At 38.0% G+C, this 15,768-nt stretch overlaps 1 protein-coding gene across 1 annotated transcript in view; it reads left to right on the top strand.

Annotated features, from left to right (window-relative positions):
- The window catches only part of LOC124776438, a 101,542-nt gene extending 90,987 nt beyond the window's left edge, over positions 1-10,555 (top strand). Inside the window, exons 3-4 of the mRNA XM_047251437.1 lie at positions 164-322; positions 9,038-10,555. Coding sequence (XP_047107393.1) covers positions 164-322; positions 9,038-9,220 — 342 coding nt within the window. The 3' untranslated portion in view covers positions 9,221-10,555. The remainder of the gene's footprint in view (positions 1-163; positions 323-9,037) is intronic.
- The last annotated feature ends 5,213 nt before the right edge of the window (positions 10,556-15,768 follow it).

The raw sequence follows: 15,768 nt of genomic DNA, 5'->3' as shown, positions 1-15,768 counted from the left end.
ATAAACTGACTTTTGTTAATGATTTATAATGTTTGGGTTTCAACATAAAAGTAGTAATATAAAATGTACTAGTGCACCTGAGAGAAGTCTAATGTGCCCTTAAAGGAGATAGTTACTTAAACTGAAATTTGCATATTGTTAATACATTATATTTACCTTTCAGGCATTAACAATCACGTGTATAGGTTTGCATCTACACAGCTTTGCTGCAAAAGATGCAAATGAACAGCTTATCATCTGTGGAACATTTGGTGGCTTCCTTGTTATCCTGATTGGTATTTTCGTTGGAATGTTTACTGGACAACCTGTTGGAAGAAGAGTGGTAAGAATTCCCTTATATTTATCTTCATGTTACTTCGTTTGTCTTTCAGTTCACTCTTGATTATATTGTCTAATGTTCTGAAGGAAAGATTTCAACATTGGAGTTCAAGTAATAATTATGGTGTCTCTTTACAATTAAAATTCAAAAAAATAAATTAAGAAATTGAGGTCAACACTATCTGCATCAATTCTTTTGAAGCAAGTATAGTTTTCAAAATTTTAAATACATGCATGGGTGCAGAAAGTAAATATGAAATAGAAAATAAGATCATGTGTAAATTAAATGAATTGTGAAATTTGGAATTTCTCCATATTTGGACAGTTCCAGTTGTATTTGTCTGCTGTGTGTTTTTTAAGACTCCCCAATGTCTATCTTGGTCTACTTTCAATTTGTTGATGATGTCACTCCTATCTGGATCCATATAGTTTGTTGTACTAAATTTATTAAAACAAAGTAATTTGTTTTCACCCCTGCAGCTTACCAGATAACCGTCTGTTATCATTCTTGATGTTTACCTGGTACTTACTGGAGGCTATCTTAAATTTTCTGTATTCCTTCGTGGACAGTAATTTTCCCTTTAGAACACTGTTCTGTCTCATATTATGTTTGTCCCTGCTCCTTGACTTGTCTGCCTGTAACTACATTTTTGGAGGCTTCAAAGTTGTTTCCATCTCATTTCCATTAGACACCATCTGTGTTGCTGCTACTTATGTTATATATCTCTTTATGCATATCATTAATGTCTAACATCTACCTATTGCTGGGTCCATTCTTCCAAATACTAACATTCCGCTATTAATTTATTTAGGGTACTTCGTTTACATTAATAATTATTCCTGTTTTGAGAGCAGGTATTGCAAAAAATGTTTCAGATGACACCGAAGAACCTTGAATGACTTCCTCTTACATTACCTCTTATATTATGTTATGGACAAGAAGAAGGAAACACAACAAGTTATTGTTTACATTCTAATGGTCAAATTATGCTCCAGAATGAAATGAAACCAACAGTGACAATAATTTTCCAACTTTACTTGTCCATATGTCAAAAAGACAATGATAAAATACAGCATATATGCAAGAAAATCAAGTAATTGAAAAAGTATGTGCAGGGAAAAGAAAACTGCATAGTCATGGGAGAATGGAACATTGTCCTAGGGACAGAAAGAAGGTATAATTAGCAGAGAATAGGAGCTTGGTGAAACTAATGAGAAAGGAGAAAGCTTTCTAGAGGTGTGCGATACACTTCAATTGACTTGCGAAAACGCCATCAGAAAGGAATTGTTTGTATCATGACTAGATAAAGATAGTGGAATCAGATGCTGAACTGTAAAGTATACCACTGTGTGGCTGTGGATCTGTATCATGACTTGATAGTGGTGAGTAGTAGGACGAAATGAAAAACAATAAAGGAGAAGGAATGTGTAATGAAGCTTGATATTGATCAATAAAGAGAGCAAGACAGAGTGAAAATTCTCTGATGCCATTGAACTTAGTGATAGGAAGTGTTGAGGAGAATTCAGCAGACTAACAAAAGAATAAATTTTTAGGTTTGGAGAGGTTATCACATCAAAAATGTAAAGATAATGGGTGTCTTGTGAAGTCAATGAAAGAATGAAATCCTATATGGGAAGGGATGTAATACAAAGCCTGTTTTATGCCTCATACTTGTAAATTCTGTGTATAATACATGAAGATGTACAGAAGGAAAAACTGGGGAGCCACTGCGTGATAAGCAGTTCTGGCTGCATAGAAGAGGAGGGGGCTAGAGAAGAAATCATGACTTTCAGGTCAGTAATGGAAGACAGAATAAAAAAAGAATCAGAAAATATGACATTTACGGATGAAGAGAATCTTCAAAAATCTGAGATAAAATAAGAAGTTTTAAATCATGGAAATGCAGATAAGGACCAGAGATGAAAGAGGAAAAGAAGTAGGAGTACAGGGTGTACATGAAATCCAGGAATTCTATCAATTATTTATTGCACAAGAACCAAACATTGTACAGATGTCATACATATGTCATTTTGAAGAGAAGCCCTGAAAGTTTTTTTCATGTATATGGCCACAGTGTAGTTTGGTAATTTGCCGATAGTCAGCGCTAGTTGCAAACATGGTGAGTTCAGGTGCTGAGTGAGCTTTCTGTGTGTTGGAGTTTGACAAAAACAAGTGTGCTACAGCTGTTCAATGGATGTTTAGAACCAAGCATGGTAAGAAGCCACCAACAAGAAAGGCCATTTACCACTGGCACAACAAATTTGTTATGACAGGTCGCTTGTGCCTGGCAAAGAGAAGCATATGTCCCAGTGTGAGTGAAGTGAATGTGGTGCGCATACTAGAGACAGTCATAAGGAGTCCAAAGAAATCGGTGCGTTGTGCATCCTGTGAACTCGAAATGGCTCCAATGACAGTGTGGACAGAAGCTGTCTATGAAACCATTCAAATTGGAGCTAGAGCTGAAGCTCAGCGATGACGACAAAGATGAGCATTTTGAGTTTTGTTCACAGTTGCCCAATTGAATGAGGATGGGGATGGCATTGTTGATCACTTAATTTTTAGTGATGAAGCCACTTTTCACACAAATGGGAAAGTGAACAGGTATAATTGTCTAATCTGGGGTACAAAGCATCCACACGAATGCATTGAATTTGAGCATGATTTCCAAAAGGTAAATGTTTTTTGTGCCTTGTCACATCAAAAACTGTACGAGCCATTCTTCTTCGCCGTGAGCACTGTCACTGGATATTCCTACTTGGACATGTTGCACCAATGGCTGATGTTTCAAGTGCAATTGGACACTCTGTTCATCTTTCAGCAGAATGGAGCTCCACCCCAATTTCATCATGAAGTTCGTGGGTACCTGAACATGGAGCTGCGGCATCGATGGATTGGCTGTGCTACACAAGGGGACAGCGGTTTCACTGTTTCATGAAATGGCCTCCCTGATCATCAGATCTCACTCCGTGTGATTTTTTTTTCTGTGGGGACACATTAAAGATCTGGTGTACGTACCACCTCTACCACATGATGTAGCCGAGCTCAGGGAGAGAATACGGGAAGCGACTGCCACAGTTGACGATGCCATTCTGGGATGGGTAAGGCAAGAATTCGATTACCGTATTGACATCTGTCGGGTCACTCATGGTTCGCATATCGAATGTTTGTAAAAAAATCTTTCAGAGTTTCTCTTCAAAATGTAATATGTATGACATCTGTACAATGTTTAATTATTGTGCAAATAATTGAAACTGTTACCAAACTTTATGTACACCCTGTAATACTGGTGTCAAACCAAGTAAGAGAAACTCAAAAGTTAAGATGGGCATAGAGTGGAGGTCAGTTTCTGGCACTGTTGTGTACTTCAAAGAAACAATGATCAAAATGAAAGACAATTACAGGACAGAAATAAAATTGTGATAAAACTGTTGGAAATGTTAATAAATGCAGTGGACATAGTCATTCACAGCAGGCTTGATGAAGACTTAAATTTTATTTACTGAAATCACATGTGTTTTAGCACTGAATTTGGGGTGAAGATAAATAGATGTAATTCCTCTGAAGATTGTGTCATATGGTTTAGTATAGCACTAGCAGATTGTCTTCACTCGCCCACTGCAGCTAGCAAGTTGTGATGTTTGATATCTGATGCTGGCGTACCTTTATTTGTGTAGGGCTGGTCATGTCATGCATTCGTTCTGCTTGTACTCACTTCTTGTGCTGGCATTGTTGCAGTCGAATAACTCACCACACGGTATGGCTGTAGTTGCTTGAAGTCACAAGTTCAGCTGCCAGATGGTGCAGCTGATAAATAGCTTGGGGTTTCACCATGTCGAGCTTGGTGCCTGATATTCCCTATTTTGACACTTAAGTTGCTGTAGTCACAGTTCAATGTGGTTTCTCTGCTGTATTGAGACTCCTTGTGTGTATTTGCTGCAGTGGCATGTAGCATCACTTTGCAAACCCTACTTTTTAGCTTCGCTTCTCTCTGTAACATCACTCAACAATTATCATGTGTTGAATCTAACATATGCATTAAAGTTTATGGGTCCATATGAAAGCAATTGATTTTAACTCTTCAAACAGCAATTTCAGTCATAAAAGCAATGGAAAATGCTTCTCCACTAACTTTCTGATGAATATTTGACCTATTCCATTGCAACTATATCCACGTGTGTCTTCCTTTAATGTCTTAATTTCACAGTTATACATGCGAATTTTAATGTCTGCACTTGATTAGCACAGCTTCTATTGCCTGATATAGTGAAAACAAGTTTGTTCGTGATATACAAGGTATTATTGCAAGGTATTATTGCACTATACAGTCCAAATGACAGTTCTCCTTTGCACAATATTTTACTTTAAGTTACATTGCATCACACTCTGCAGGATTTAATATTCATTATTGATCAGTCATAAGAACAGGTCCTAGGCATGGTAACCAAAATGAAACACCCCCTATTAAAGTTGCTATCTTGGAGATTTAATAATCTAGCAGCTTGATATTTTACTTTACTGACCACTCCTTGATGGATAAGAGCTGATCGGTTTTAACTGATATGAGAGATGTTTGTCAGATTTTAGCTATTCAGTAACACTGTATTTGAGGAACAGAGGTTCTGTAGTAATCAAAGATCACATACGTTTGCAATGAGTAAGGTAATATATTAGTGTCAGATGAAATAAGAGACAATCACTACCAGGGGTGATACTTGAAGTTGGTCAAGGGTGGGGGGCTAATGGGGGGGGGGGGGGGGAGGGGGGACGAGGTTCTGGGGAATGTAATATCGCTTAACAAAAGGAGAGTTGGGGTCCTACACCAACAAATTGGTAATATTTGGTTTTGCTTAAAGTAGTTTTTGGTAACTGTTTTGAAGTTCATGGTAAAAAATGTGTATTAATAAATAATAAGATGCCCATTTTAAATTAAATGATATTTATTGGTTTGGATAGTAAGCTTTTTGCTGCTCTTATTCTTTTGTTAAGATGTGTTTGAAATACATTGTAACCTATATTGTTACATAATTATTTTTTAAAAAAAGATTGAATCTGTTGGAGTAATATATTTGCTGATTTCTGAAGTCATTTTATCCCAAGGTAATTTGATACTCCACTGGGGGTGGGGGTTACTATAGCTCCCATAGCACCTCCCCTCCCCTTGCCACTGCCCCTGGTAAGTACCTTTGTTGTACACATCTATTCACATATAAGCTCAACATGAGTCAGATACATTGAAATTTTGTCACATGCTGGGATAGTAATCTGCACACGTGATCCACACTGCAGTCCATTGGCTGGTGCAGTAGATGCAAATGCATAATATTGACACTCTGTAACTTTTTTATGATCACTTTTGGCCAAAACAAATACTTTGTCACCTCCAGTATCATCTTAAGGTTTGCTGAGGGTCAGCCCGTGGCTATGGGGAAACACTCAGCCTGTACGAAAAGTCTCCTCCCAATATGCCATTACAACAACCACTAACTAGATTAGATTAGAGATTATATTAGATTAATACTTGTTCCATAGATCATGAATACGACACTTCGTAATGGTATGGAACGTGTCAGGTTAATAAAAGATGTCTGTACAAGATATTACATTACACAAAATATTGCATGACACTAATGTTTAAGTTGTTGTTGTTGTGTGCCCCCCCCCCCCCCCCCCCTTTAGTTTATATTTAAAAATTCAGCCAATGAGTAGGAGGAGTTGCCATCTAGAAATTCTTTTAATTTATTTTTAAATGTTAGTTGGCTATCTGTCAGGCTTTTGATGCTGTTTGGTAGGTGACCAAAGACTTTTGTGGCAGCATAATTTAAACCTGCATAGTGAAGATCACCCTTTCTCCTGGTGTTATAGCTATGCACACTGCTATTACTTTTGAACCTGGTTGGATTATTAACAACAAATTTCATAAGTGAATATATATACTGTGAGGTTACTGTGAGGATCCCTAGGTCCTTAAATAGATGTCTGCAGGATGACCGTGGGTGGGCTCCAGCAATTATTCTGATTACACGTTTTTGAGCAATGAATACTTTTCTACTCAACGATGAATTACCCCAGAATATGATGCCATACGAAAGCAATTAATGAAAGTAGGCACAGTAAGCTAATTTACTAAGATTCTTATCACCAAAATTTGAAATAACCCTAATAGCATACGAAGCTGAACTCAGACGTTTCAGCAGACCATCAATGTGTTGCTTCCAGTTTAACCTCTCAGCAATGGGCACATCTAAAAGTTTTGAAAATTCTACCTTAGCTACAGACTTCTGTTCAAAGTCTATATTTATTACTGGAGTTGTGCCATTTACTGTACGGAACTGCATATACTGTGTTTTATCAAAATTTAAACGAGTCCGTTTGCTGAGAACCACTTAATAATTTTGTGAAAAAATACATCATTTACAATTACATCACTTAGTTCTTGGTTTTTGGATGTTATTACTATATTTGTATCATCAGCAAAAAGAATTAACTTTGCATCTTCATCAATGTGGAATGATAAGTCATTAATGTATATCAAGAACATTAAAGGACCTAACACCGAACCCTGTGGGACCCCGTACTTGATAGCCCCCCAGTTTGAGGAATCAGCTGTTGTTTTAACATTACATGAACCATTTATTTCAGCTTTCTGCATTCTTCCAGTTAATTATGAATTAAACCATTTGTGCACTGCCCCACTCAAACCATAATGATTTAGCTTATCTAAAAGAAATCCATGATTTACACAATCAAAGGCCTTTGAGAGATCACAAAAAATACCAATGGGTGATGTCCAGTTATTCAGAGCATTTAATATTTGATCAGTGAAAGCGTATATAGCGTTTTCTGTTGAAAAACCTTTCTGAAAACCAAACTGACATTTTGTTAGCACTTTATTTTTACAAATATGGCAGGCTACTCTTGAATACATTACTTTCTCAAAAAATTTTGATAGAGCTGTCAGAAGAGAGACTGGGCGGTAGTTTTTGACATCCGACGTATCCCCCTTTTTATGCAATGGTTTTACAATGGCATATTTCAGTCTATCGGGGAAAACACCCTGCTCCAAAGAGCTATTACGTACGTGGCTGAGAATCCTACTTATCTGTGGGGAACAAGCTTTAAGTACCTTGCTGGAAATGCCATCAATTCTGTAAGAGCTTTTACTTTTCAGTGAGTTTATTATTTTACTGATTTCTGAGGGAGAGGTTGGTGGAATTACAGTTGTTTCAAATTGCACAGTTATGGCCTCTTCTATTAGTAGCCTTGCCTCTTCTAGTGAAGATCTAGATCCTATTTTCTCCACAACATTTAAAAAATGATTATTGAAAATATTTTCAATTTCTGAGTGTTTGTTAGTACACTTGTCATTCAGTTTTATGGCACTAAAGTCTTCCTGTGCTCTTGGTTGCCCTGTTTCCCTTTCAATAATATTCCAAATTGCTTTAATTTTATTATCATAGTTACTGATCTCAGACACGATACACAGGCTTCTGGACCTTTTAATAACTTTTCTTAGTAGCGCACAATAGTTTTTATAATATTGAACAATTTCGGGGTCAGTACTCCCTCTTGCTGTTAGATACAGTTCTCTTTCACAGTTGCAAGATATTCTTATGCCTTTAGTTAGCCAAGGTTTTTTATATGTTTTCTTGGAATTATGTTTAACTATTTTCTTGGGAAAACAATTTTCAAATACCCTTAAAAATGTATCGTGAAATAAGTTATATTTCAAGTTTGCATCGGGTTCCTTATACACTTCATCCCAGTCTAGCTGCTGTAGGCTTTCCCTAAAGTTTGCAATATTATATTGTTAATTGAACGCACTGCTTTGAAAGTCGGATTTGATATACTGCATGGAGCTGTACTCATTTACACTGACAACAATATCAGTCGCTCAGCGCTCTCAGTGCTCGACTATCAATTCTTTACCTACCTTCGACCTGTGTGAGCAGAGTACAATTATATTTGAGCAAGGAACAGTGGATCCCTTAAAAATTGCTATGGCCCCTCTGTACATATTAGCATAATAATGATTCTATCTTGAAAGAAACACGGTACTGGAAAAACAAAATTCATCAAGGGTGCAAATACTAGCTATGAAAGCCAGCATTGTGTAATATATTTACTCTGGCAGTTTGCTTGTTATCATTTGTTGTTGTTGGTGTATATGAAGAAAAAATATCACTACATGATTATGAAATTTTATTTATTTGCAGACTCGTTTCAGAACATTATAATTATATGTTCAATGTAAACAGTTCATTCTATGCATTTGAAGTATTTACTCTGGAAATTGAACTATAATGCTCTGAAACTGGTCAGTAAATAAATAAAATTAGATGCATGGTGAAAATGTTTCACCCCTGAATGAAAAAGACCGCTGCTGTGGGCCCAGCGCATTCCATCACAACGTGCAAAAATCAGAAGTTGTGTTGTAATCTTGAGTCAAAAGACTAGGCTCTTGCAGCAACTGCTGCTAGTTTATACTGTGCAAGCCTCTTCATTTCTCCAGAACATTTGCAACCCACATCCATTACTGTGGCCAATAATAAACAAACACACACCAAATCTTTTGTTTTCATCATCCTCTCATTTATTTCTGTCTTGTTTACATTTTGAGAATTGGTAAAGAAGTCTTTTTTCTCTGTACTATCATTCAGGGGTTCTTCTTCACACTTATGCTCTAAAGCCAGCAAGCCTAATTTATAAATTTATTTTCAGGATATCTTCTACAGCCTGGCTGGTTGTGCTCTCTTTGTGGCAGCAGGTGCCCTCAGCATTCAGTATTACGAAAACATGTATAAGGGGGACCTGAGGGACAAGGGTCTCTCAAAGGGAGCACTGGCGATCATTAATGGTGTTTGTTTCCTTCTGGATGCGGTGTTTAGCTTCCGTGGGGAATAAACGAAGAACCTCATAAGAATGAAAATCAGAATATAATGAAATTATTTTGAAGTGTAATTTTGAATGCACCTATTCTTTTAATGTTAAAATGTAATGATCTGTAAACAAAATTGGATGAATTTTGTATGTCATTACACAGAGCAGTGACATTGATGAAAACAAAAGCTTCTGAGCTTGAGAATGTAAGTGCACATAGGCTTTAATTACCCACCAGAAAAACATTTTTATATGTATTATTATACATTACATTATAATATATTTCTTAAATTGAGACAATGGCACACAACAATCTCATTTATCAGTGCTAGCTTACTGCATTATTACGACAGATATATGAATTGTTACTATTGTATATATCATGTACAAAATGAAACTTCATTTACACTATTAACCATGTGTATATTTGTATAGTTACTGGCTCACATTGTTATCACTGATATTCATTCTTCTTATTTCATATAACACATCATTACATCCATTAATGTTGGTAAGATCTGAAAGTGCATTAATGCTCTTGTCAAGGCATGTGCAAATCATTTTATTTTATTTTATTTTTTTTTTTTTTTAGTTTTTATACTTCTGTTTGGCCATTTATTTTATTTTAGTTAGCTGTATAATAATTTTTATAATTTATCATAGGAACATGAGTGATATCAATGAAAAACACAATAACCATGACCAAGAAATCTATTTTTTATATCATCATGTGCTTGAATAAATCAAGGAACCAAGAAAATATAGGTGTTCAACTTGTGTTTGAAAAAACAAAATGGCTGCATGGTATGATTACTGTAAGAGATAAATGGATTTGTAACAAGCAAGAATTTATTGACATTCCTGTGGATACCACCATACATTACAAACATTAGTTGAATGGTGTTTAGTATGCCCTGGGGCATTATAACATGTACCATATTTAACTAGCCTGTCTCAATTACTGACACACATTATATCAAAAATTTCTTGTACTGATATTATAGTAAACTATTTGTATGACTTGTATAATTGAATGGCAGAATAAGAAAGCAATAGTGTTATAAAATAGCCACAGTAAAATTCATCTTTGCCAGGATTGCTACACCAACATGTCACTTCCTTCACTGGTAACAGTTTCCAGTATAAGTGCAAACTATTTTGATGTAAATGAAAAAGAAATGTGGGCACAAAGCTTCAGAAAGAGTATTTTCTATTTCTTTTTCTTCACAAAACTTATTTTTTGACATGCTTTAGAAACTTGTATACTACTTCAGAAACCGTAACTATATATTAATGTGACAGCCGATTTGTACTGTTTTGTATTTCATGAAATAAATGCTTTAAATGTCTAAAAGAGAAGATTTTGTGATAATCATGTTGCTATTCAAAGGATTAACCACCTAAAAAAATAAACATTTTTCTACCTCTTCCCCTCCATATCTCTGTCCTCATTTGGCATTCTCCCATATGGCATTCTCCTACTTCTCAACACTCACCATTTATCTACTGAAACATGCAGAAGTGAAATTGCTATTTAAAAAATGCCTCAAAAGATGTGGCGAATTACTGTCATATTTTCCTTCTTCCAGTGTTTTCTAAAAATATTTGAAATGATTGTTGCAACACAAATTCAGGTGTTTTGTCAAAAATTTAATATAACCTACAAAAGCAGAATATGTTAAATAATAATCGAACATCACAGAACACTGGGAAAAACAAGAGGCGAAAGATTGGACCAGCTTTAAACAAAAAATTGTGAACACAGCCAAAGAACTGATCCCGCTGACTAGAAAACCCAGGCACCCTTGGTGGAACACTACCTGCGAAATCGCCCTACAAAATCGAACAGCTTTCACAAACTACAACAGCAACAAAACACAAGAAACACAGGACAACTTCTATGAAATTCGAAGACAAACATCGAAAACAATAAGACAAGAGAAACGCAAATACATAAACGATCAGCTAAACTCCATCGAAGAGGACTTCAGAAATTTCAACACACGGGATTTCTACAGGACGTTTGCCAACCAAGTCAAAGGATACTCACCACAGAACCTCTGCTTCAGAAAAGAAGACGGAAAACTGGCACTCACCAACAAAGAAAACTGTGAAGAGCTCGCGAAGTACTTTTCAAAATTACTAAATTGCCCGGAACCTAACTCAACCTTCGAACCCCGAGAACCGGCCAACGCACCGGAAGACTCACCATCACCAACAAAAGAAGAAATCCTCCACTGCATAAAGAAACTGAAAAACAACAAGGCAGCCGGTGAAGACGGAATAACGGCAGAACTGCTGGAGAACCTAGGACCAAACTAGCTAAACGAAATCACACAAATCATACAGAACACCTGGACAACCGAAATCATATCTGACGACTGGAAGACCGCACTCATTCACCTGCTACACAAGAAAGGTGACAGGACAGACACAAACAATTATAGAGGAATTTCCCTGCCACCGGTCATCTACAAAATTCTATCAACCTGCCTTCTCACCAGAACGCAAGGTCAACTGGAACCCGCCATCTCAGAATACCAAGCGGGTTTCAGACCCACCAGAGCCTGCCCCGAACAAATCTTCAACCTGAAATCAATCATAAAATCCCACATGACAAGCCCCAAAAAAATCATCTGCACTTTCGTCGACTTCAAAAAGGCTTACGACTCGATCGACAGAAAGTCCCTCATCCAAATCCTCAGAGAAAAAGGCCTAGACCAAAAGACCCAAAGACTAATCGAACAGACACTAACCAATACAAAATCCAAAGTCAAATTCATGGGCGAAATCTCGGACCCCTTTGAAATCCACACTGGCCTAAGACAAGGAGATGGACTATCCCCGCTATTGTTCAACATCGTCCTGGACAAAGTAATGAGCGAATGGGAAGCTGAAGTCAGGAGACAAAACACCTGGAGACCAGTCACATTAGGAAGGAAAAGACCGGAAATCCCTGACCTAGCATTCGCAGACGACCTAGCGATACTGACCTATGACCCAACATCAGCAAAAACACAGATCGAAATCCTGAAAGAATGCGCCGAGAAAGTCGGCCTACAAATCTCTTTTGAAAAAACGCAAGTCCTAACAAGAGAAGGCGACGACATCACAACCAAGTACGGCAAAATTAAAGGGGTCACACACTTCAGATACCTAGGCGAAATCATCGAACCGACCGGAACAGAGAAACTGGCTTACGAAGACAGACAACAGAAGACACGGAAATCACTAGGCATGGTACGAAACGTCTACAACAAACAATGCATTTCCAGAAACACCAAGATCAGACACTATAACACAGTGATCAAACCCGCCATACTGTATGCCAGCGAAACACTAGCACTCAACAGGAAAATCAAAATTGAAGAAATCAAAAAAGAAGAACGCAAAATCATGAGGAAAATTTTAGGAGGAAGACCCACACCAGATGGCTACAGACTACAGAAGAACTCAACAGTAGAAGCATATTCGAACATCGAGAACGATATGAGAAAAAGGCGCCTTAAATTCTACGGACATTTAGATAGACTCCCTGAAACAAGACTCACCAAGAAAATTCTAGAACACATCAAGACACTTAAAGTCTCGACACCCTGGATGGAAGGAGTCCGAAAAGACCTACAAGCAATTGGCACCACAAACACCACAGACAGAAGCACCTTCCGAAAACACATAGACAATTGGGAAGTAAAGTCAGAAGTGCTAAAACAGCGGACCAAACAAGAATGGTCTGAGGAGAGAAAAGAGGCCCTCTCCAAGAGAATGAAGGAGTACTGGAAGGACAAGAAGAACAAGCCTTCAAAGTCATAAGCTTAATGATTTCCTTTTAGGGAAAATTCGCCAACAATAATAATAATAATAATGTACAGTGGATCAAGGATGCTTCCTTGTCCAAGAGTATTACTATTCTTTGACTAAAGTAACTGAACCAGAAAGTGAAATGTCAGGATAGGTACTAATCATTTACATATTCAAGATCAAGATGAGACATAACTGTGGATAAGACCGTGTTGACAAACAACCATTATTTCAGAAGTAGAAAATGAGATAAAAATGGAAACAGCTGTAACAGGCCAATCAATTTATGGAGGAATGACTGGTAGATGTGAATGCAGTGCTGCAGCTGCAGCTTACATGGCCCACACAAGACACCACCATTTGTATTGGTGTGTGCATGCACAACAGAGCTGGGTGCCTAAGAAGCAACCAAAACCAGTTTTATCACATTACCCCCTCCCCCAACTGTATGAATGTACTGAGGGTGGTGAGTTGTTGACATTTCAGTCAAGTCACTGGTTGTGTAACAAAGCATGTGGATCTTTTCCCCCTGTTATGTTTTTATTCCCCCCTATATGCTATTCCTTGAATAGTACAGGGTGTTTCAAAAATGACCGGTATATTTGAAACGGCAATAAAAACTAAACGAGCAGCAATAGAAATACACCGTTTGTTGCAATATGCTTGGGACAACAGTACATTTTCAGGCGGACAAACTTTCGAAATTACAGTAGTTACAATTTTCAACAACAGATGGCGCTGCAAGTGATGTGAAAGATATAGAAGACAACGCCGTCTGTGGGTGTGCCATTCTGTACGTCGTCTTTCTGCTGTAAGCATGTGCTGTTCACAACGTGCAAGTGTGCTGTAGACAACATGGTTTATTCCTTAGAACAGAGGATTTTTCTGGTGTTGGAATTCCACCGCCTAGAACACAGTGTTGTTGCAACAATACGAAGTTTTCAACGGAGGTTTAATGTAACCAAAGGACCGAAAAGCGATACAATAAAGGATCTGTTTGAAAAATTTCAACGGACTGGGAACGTGACGGATGAACGTGCTGGAAAGGTAGGGCGACCGCGTACGGCAACCACAGAGGGCAACGCGCAGCTAGTGCAGCAGGTGATCCAACAGCGGCCTCGTGTTTCCGTTCGCCGTGTTGCATCTGCGGTCCAAATGACGCCAACGTCCACGTATCGTCTCATGTGCCAGAGTTTACACCTCTATCCATACAAAATTCAAACACGGCAACCCCTCAGCGCCGCTACCATTGCTGCAAGAGAGACATTCGCTAACGATATAGTGCACAGGATTGATGACGGCAATATGCATGTGGGCAGCATTTGGTTTACTGATGAAGCTTATTTTTACCTGGATGGCTTCGTCAATAAACAGAACTGGCGCATATGGGGAACCGAAAAGCCCCATGTTGCAGTCCCATCGTCCCTGCATCCTCAAAAAGTACTGGTCTGGGCCGCCATTTCTTCCAAAGGAATCATTGGCCCATTTTTCAGATCCGAAACGATTACTGCATCACGCTATCTGGACATTCTTCATGAATTTGTGGCGGTACAAACTGCCTTAGACGACATTGCGAACACCTCTTGGTTTATGCAAGATGGTGCCCGGCCACATCGCACGGCCGACGTCTTTAATTTCCTCAATGAATATTCCGATGATCGTGTGATTGCTTTGGGCTATCCGAAACATACAGGAGGCGGCATGGATTGGCCTCCCTATTCGCCAGACATGAACCCCTGTGACTTCTTTCTGTGGGGACACTTGAAAGACCAGGTGTACCGCCAGAATCCAGAAACAATTGAACAGCTGAAGCAGTACATCTCATCTGCATGTGAAGCCATTCCGCCAGACACGTTGTCAAAGGTTTCGGGTAATTTCATTCAGAGACTACGCCATATTATTGCTACGCATGGTGGATATGTGGAAAATATTGTACTATAGAGTTTCCCAGACCGCAGCGCCATCTGTTGTTGAAAATTGTAACTACTGTAATTTCGAAAGTTTGTCTGCCTGAAAATGTACTGTTGTCCCAAGCATATTGCAACAAACGGTGTATTTCTATCGCTGCTCGTTTAGTTTTTATTGCCGTTTCAAATATACCGGTCATTTCTGAAACACCCTGTATATTAGACTTCCTGGAGAAGTGATTTCCAGAGAGTTCTCTTCTGGAATACAGAAGTGTTTCAAGGAGGAGACATCAAGTTTGTTGAAAGTCATTTTAATTTTAATAATGAAGATTGGTTCTCTTTCCAAAGAAGACACAAACAGTGAGGTTGTCATTCATGAAGAAAATATGAATGACTACTGAAATGACTCCATATCAAGTGATAATGATGCCAAAGGTATGAAATCTACTGACATCTGCAGAAGTGTAAGAGAAAGGAAATGTCAGACATGGATGAAAGACTTTCTTCTTTGTGGTTTAAATATGTTTACTTTATTGGCAACATTTAATAATATAAAGTACAAGGACACACACGGCAGCCCAAGAAACAATGGAAGACAACACCAAAGAATAACTACATAAAACAAAGGATAAACTTATGTCAGTGCCCATGTTGTGGAGCATAAAAACTTTGTGTCTTAAGCACATTTGACTTTGCACTACACAATTACTTCATCATTCCTCCACTGAGTGCTAATAATATCTTCTACTGAAGTGGATGTGATGTCCACATTGTGCGACAACAGCTTTTGCCAAGTCTGCTGTTGTCATCAGACTTGATGTCCGATGTCTGTTGGTGGTGGAGTGTCGGGCGATTCTGTCGTAA

The sequence above is a fragment of the Schistocerca piceifrons genome, chromosome 2 (assembly GCF_021461385.2).
Source record: "Schistocerca piceifrons isolate TAMUIC-IGC-003096 chromosome 2, iqSchPice1.1, whole genome shotgun sequence".
Taxonomy (NCBI): Eukaryota; Metazoa; Arthropoda; class Insecta; order Orthoptera; family Acrididae; genus Schistocerca; species Schistocerca piceifrons.
The sequence above is the reverse complement of the archived record's forward strand: the minus strand, read 5'-3'. Positions and strand labels throughout refer to the sequence as shown.